This window comes from Nanorana parkeri, unplaced genomic scaffold (genome assembly GCF_000935625.1).
Source record: "Nanorana parkeri isolate BGI_ZX_2015 unplaced genomic scaffold, ASM93562v1 scaffold126, whole genome shotgun sequence".
In the NCBI taxonomy this organism is placed as follows: Eukaryota; Metazoa; Chordata; class Amphibia; order Anura; family Dicroglossidae; genus Nanorana; species Nanorana parkeri.
Window position 1 is genome coordinate 546,662 of NW_017306394.1, and position 6,000 is coordinate 552,661.

Consider the following 6,000-nt stretch of genomic DNA (forward strand, 5'->3'; position numbering starts at 1 on the left):
TGCAGTGTACCGTGCCTTTAGGTGGTATAGGCGGCACCTTCAACAACACAGTCTGCTTTCAGCAAGCAAGGTGGCCATTAAGTTTTTCTCCAGAATACAAGATGTGGTTTTTACAGATTCAGCAAAATGGTGCACTGTCCCTTTAAATTACTGCTGACACACACTTCACAGTTCTTAGCTCAATGGCACTTCAGCAACATGTACACACCATGGTTCATGACTAGTTTTTTAGGGGGGGGGATCGACTTTTTCCCTTTGCATATCTCCACCAATTGTCGTGGTCAGCTTCAAATGTGTGGTTTGCAGAGAGGTAGCTTAGACTTCAAAGTGCGTTTAAGGGCTTCCTGCCCATGCTTGTTTGTCAGTGTTGCATTAAAAATAAAATAAAGATTCCTTCACAATCCAGTACACAACAAAACATTGAGCCTCCTTTCTGGCTGTGACACAGTACTGGTCTATTATGGTACAACCTGCATACAGTTTCACTCTTGAAACTCTCAATTCACCCATTATTGCTAACAGTGTGGGTGAAGGAACCCTCCCAAAGGGCTATTGTATTTTGACAGCTGCTAATTGGCTGTGCCCACTGTTTGGCTGAAAGTGTTTGGATTTTGGAATTTTTCAACAACCTACTTACAGTATGTCAGATGGGGAGGTCCCAACAGGGCAACACACTGGTTGAATTTTAGCTGAATCAGCAGGACTTGGCTGACATTTGGTCAGTGTTTGGCCATCTTTACATGCCATTACACTGCTCATCCCAGAGAAGAATACTGCTAAACAACCCTTACAATTACCACCAGATTATCCCATAAAACACATGACACTCCTCTGGACCCAAAGGGGCAGTTTGTCACAATACATTGGTGGTAACTGGTGAAACAACCCAGCAAATACCTTCCAAGACAAGCACATTTTAATCTGCTTTGTGTGTTTCTGTTTATCGTGTAGCTCAAGGACTATATGGTTAATCAATAGCTCACGTTCATAGTTCAAAAGTCCATCTTCATGGTACGCGCCCTGTACAAAATATAAAAAAGGCAGGATTGTGAATTGAAGCGCCACACTGCGTTTAATAGTCCTGATTCATCTTTATTCAATGTAGAGTTGAGGGGACAGTATATAAATATGCAAAACAAATGCCAAACGCACTCATCAATTTGTAACCAGCTCTAAGCAAGGTGCACATGTTGTGATGTGCGGGGTCCCTTGTGTGTTCCTGTGCCTTTAAGGAGGTTGGGCTTCCTCCTGACAAACCTGCACCCAATTTTATCTTTTGCCACATGTACTCCAAGATGGAGACTCTCATAGTTTAGAGTTAGGACCGCACTATATGGAGGTGCCTGGCGAGGCGGTGCGGCTTTCACATTTTCTGCAGAAGACGTGTATCTAAACCTCTGTTTTTAACCTTAGCGGTGAGACAGGTTTTTTTTGCATGCTGGCTGGTGAGTGTGCTGGGAAACGTTTTGCTGTAGTATATAAATATGCAATGCATTTCGGAATCTCATACAAACAACCCCTTTCATCAGGGCTTACTAAGGAAGAGCATGCATCAGGACTCGGCCGTATTTCCCACAAGGCCAACAGAGGCCCAGCCTCAGTGCAGCACGGAGTAGAGGGGCAGCAGGGGTGTGGGATTTCTATCTCTCGATGCCTGGGACATAAAGTTTCCGGGCGCCGGGTGGGTATTTGTTTTATACATTTAGCCTTGTTTTGTACAAGTGATCTCGTCGAGATCACTTCTATGCAGATCCAGCCATGTCAGGACTGTGATGGCTTGAAATTGGATATCATTTTGTCCAGTGTGGGAATGCACAGAGCTCTTTAGCAGCGAGATAGGATAAACCAATAGGATAAACCTTGTCGGTCAGGCTCTTTTATTCCACTTCTTTTCAGTACCAAAATATAAAAAGAGGCATGTTCACTGACAGTGTAGCAACCCAGAGTATGCATCCCAAGACCGTAAAATGTTTGTTATGCCTTGTGTATTTCTGTTTATCCTATAGTTCCAGCATTATATGGTTAATCTATAACTCGCACACAAAGTTTACAAGTCCATTTTTATGGTTATTAATACACACCCTGTACAAAAGATAAAAGGTGGCATTTTCACTGAGAGTTCCACATCACCGCTTTCAACCATGGATACTTCTGCACTGCTAGACCAGCTGAATTGCTGCATCTGTTTGAACATTTACAGAGATCCCGTAGCGCTGAGATGTGGACACAGCTTCTGTCGGGTCTGTATCACGAGTGTCTTGGAAACCCAAAAGCCTTCTGGAGTTTACAAATGTCCAAGATGCAGAAAAAGATTTCAAGAAGAACCGTCAGTGCAGGAAAACATCTCTCTCCGTCATATAGCAGATCACTTACTCTCTACTCAGCCGAAGCAAGAGCAGACTGGGATCCTCTGCAATTATTGTATTCATTCTCAAGTACCGGCTGTTAAAACCTGTGTGCTTTGTGAAGCTTCACTGTGCGATAATCATGTGAGGGTCCACAGCAAGTCAGCAGAACACATCTTAACAGACCCCACTACCTCCTTGGAGAGCAAAAAATGTTCTGTCCATAATGAGATCCTTAAATATTTCTGCTCTGATGATAATGTCTGCATTTGCGTGTCTTGCTCCTTGGTTGGAGACCACAAAGGCCACCCAGTAGAGATTCTGCCAGAGGCTGCTGTTAAAATGAAAGAGACCTTGAAGGAAGTCCTGGAGCAACTGACCTCAAGCAAGACGAAAACTGAGGGGAGGCTGCAAACTCTACAGAAGACCAAGACAACGGTGCCGGAAACTGCAGCTAACATGAAAGAGAAAGTTGCCGCCCTGCTGAAAAACATCAGGGAACAGTTGGATGAGTTAGAGAAGAAAGCCATGAGTCAGATCTCAACACAGGAAGAAAATGCATTAAAGTCAGTTAGTGATTTGATCCAGAAGCTGGAAGAAGACCGGGAAGACCTTGCAAAGGAGATCGCTGACACCGAGGAGCTGTGTGAAATGACTGATCCCTTAAGTGTCCTACAAGCATGTGAAACCGACATGGATGAGGTAGAAAAACATGAGGACAATATAACAGATGATCAAGTTTATTCTGCTGGAAAATTAGATGAGGGCCTGGTTTCAGAACATTTACACATAGGATTCTGCAATATTCTGAATGATATGAAGAAACATCTTCAGATACATGAAATAACCAATATAACACTGGATGCAAATACAGCGTCTAACAACGTATTGTTATCAAACGACTACAAATCCGCTTGCAAGAACAACCAGGACAACCATTGCTATGAAAGCCCACAGAGGTTCAAGCACAATGCTCAGGTCTTGAGTTTAGAGAGTTTTGGGGGACAATGTTATTGGGATGTTGACACTGAGAGGTCAAACTACTGGATTATAGGGATGTCCTATAGCAGTATAGCCCGAGAGGGGTCAAAATCATGGATTGGTTCCAACAATAAATCTTGGGGTTTACATAAAGCAGGCTACACTTATAAAGTGAGACATAATGATAAGGAAATCTCTCTCCTTGGAAATTTCGGCCAGGGACAAAGATTCCGAGTGTATCTAGATTATGTGGCTGGGCATCTGTCCTTTTATGAGCTAAGTGACCAGATCAGACATATACACACCTTCACTGCCACCTTCACTGATTCCCTTCACATAGCTTTGTGTGTATATGACAGTAGATGGATAAGAATTATAATTTAGGGACAATAAATAATAGATGGTTAAATGGTGTTGAAAGGGTTAACCTTGTCAAGATGTATCTAAAAACAGTTTGTGTTTACTGATTAAAAATGTCTTACCGTATATACTCGAGTATAAGCCGAGATTTTCAGCCCATTTTTTTGGGTGAAAAGTGCCCCCCTCGGCTTATACTCGAGTCAGCGCCAGGTGTCATCTTACTTACCTCGCCGAGCGTCGCGTCACTGCTGCTCCGGTGGGCGGCGCTCCGAGCGGGGTCATCTGGCAGTCTCCGGCCACCTAAATTAGGACCCGGAGACTGCCAGATGACCCCGCTCGGAGCGCCGCCCACCGGAGCAGCAGTGACGCGACGCTCGGCGAGGTAAGTAAGATGACACCTGGCGCTGACTCGAGTATAAGCCGGCCCGAATATAAGCCGAGGGTGGGAAATGAGGCAGCTACTGGTAGATAGATACCAATAAAATTACATTAATATTTATTTAAAAGAAAAATAACCTAGCTCTGTAAGTGGAAAAGGGGGTACAGGGCTACATACAGATCATTTAATCCATTCAGGTTAGTATAATTGTAAATGTATTGTCTGCACTGTATTAGCAGTATATACTCTATATGGAGTATATACTGCTAATACAGTGCAGACAATACATTTACAATGATCCTCTGCTAACATGAATGGGTTAAATGATCCGTAGTACATGATATGTAGCCCTGTACTATGGATCATTTAACCCATTCATGTTAGCAGAGGATCATTGTAAATGTATTGTCTGCACTGTATTAGCAGTATATACTCTATATGGAGTATATACTGCTAATACAGTGCAGACAATACATTTACAATGATCCTCTGCTAACATGAATGGGTTAAATGATCCGTAGTACATGATATGTAGCCCTGTACCCCCTTTTCCACTTACAGAGCTAGGTTATTTTTCTTTTAAATAAATATTAATGTAATTTTATTGGTATCTATCTACCAGTAGCTGCCTCATTTCCCACCCTCGGCTTATATTCGGGACGGCTTATACTCGAGTATATACGGTAATTACGTCTATAAGAAAATAGGGTGATTCCTGTTGCACAAATTTAGAATATTAAATCTGAAATCCAGGCAAACAGCACAATACACAGATGAAATGCATGAAAGTTGCTTTACCTGCCATGGGATTTTTATTTCTCTCTTTTAATTTTTGAGCACTCTCCCAATGTAAGGTGCAGGGAGGGGGGTGGCCCTTGCCTGCCCTGCCAGGCCTGTACCCGGATTAAGGGTCTGGTTGGGTATTTTAAAGGGGACCCAACTTCCCCCCCCCCCACACACTTTAAAAAAACAAAACATTAACTTGGGGTCCCTCCTAACTTCCCTACCAGACCTCAAGGGCCTGGTATGAATCGAGAGGGTGACCGCGCCGTTTTTAAAAAAACAATGTGTTCACATTAGTGCGGTGAGAACGGTCTGTTTCCGCAGACTGTTCTCCCCACTTCAGCTGTGACTTCGGCTCAGCCGAGCCGAAGCATATGCGTTCTCGGCTGCTCATATGCTCGGCTGCTGTACGGGCTATTGTAAATAGCTTGTACAGCAGCCCTTCGGTTCCCGAAGCTACGGCTATATCTTTCGGCTGCTTTGTGAACAACCCCCTTAGACTTCTTTAAAAAGGAACTTCAGGATTTATTAAAATTAACCCTTGCAGTGGGGCTACCCCCCTCCCCACCCCACTGCAAGGCTTCAGTGCTTGTTTTGGCCTAGGTGACTCAAATAAAGCGGATATACTCACCTGATCCTGCCTTGCTGCTAGACTGGTCTCTGTAGCCTCTTTTCTTCCAGGCTTCAGCGGTCTAAAGAACCCATGATGTCTTCACATCTAATGCAGGTCCCTTAGACGTGAGGATGCTGAGGGACATACCACACCTGGAGTGGAGAAGGAGAGAGATGATCAGTCGCCGCCACAGGACTGACGATCAGGTGAGTGTATCTGCTATATTGAGTCCCTAGACATGTTTGCAGTGAGGAGGTAGCCCCACTGCGAGGGTTAATCTTATTCATTTCAGGAGTTCATTTTTACCTTTTTTATTCTCTCTTTTGTACCAATATGTTGCAGATATTTGATTTTTATTAAGCACAGTTCCCACCTCATTTGAGATGCACTTTTGGGAATGTTTTCAAAGCATCGAGAAATCAGGTCTCTCAGACTGTTGGCAACAGTTATTCTCATAGTCCCAAAACGTACGGCACTTTGTAATGAGAGAACGTTTGCCACTGTGCCTTACTTTCTGTATATCAAACGTTATCTATATA

The 6,000-nt window shown here is 43.6% G+C and overlaps 1 protein-coding gene across 1 annotated transcript; it reads left to right on the top strand.

The window, feature by feature from the left end:
* The first annotated feature begins 2,141 nt into the window (after positions 1-2,141).
* LOC108784731 (E3 ubiquitin/ISG15 ligase TRIM25-like) lies at positions 2,142-3,710 on the top strand. The gene has a single exon (XM_018553614.1). It carries the CDS (start codon positions 2,142-2,144, stop codon positions 3,708-3,710), a length of 1,569 nt encoding a protein of 522 aa, XP_018409116.1.
* Positions 3,711-6,000: the final 2,290 nt, after the last annotated feature.

Excerpts from the sequence above, each read along its gene's own strand:
- LOC108784731 (XM_018553614.1), top strand. The coding sequence starts at position 2,142 with ATGGATACTTCTGCACTGCTAGACCAGCTGAATTGCTGCATCTGTTTG.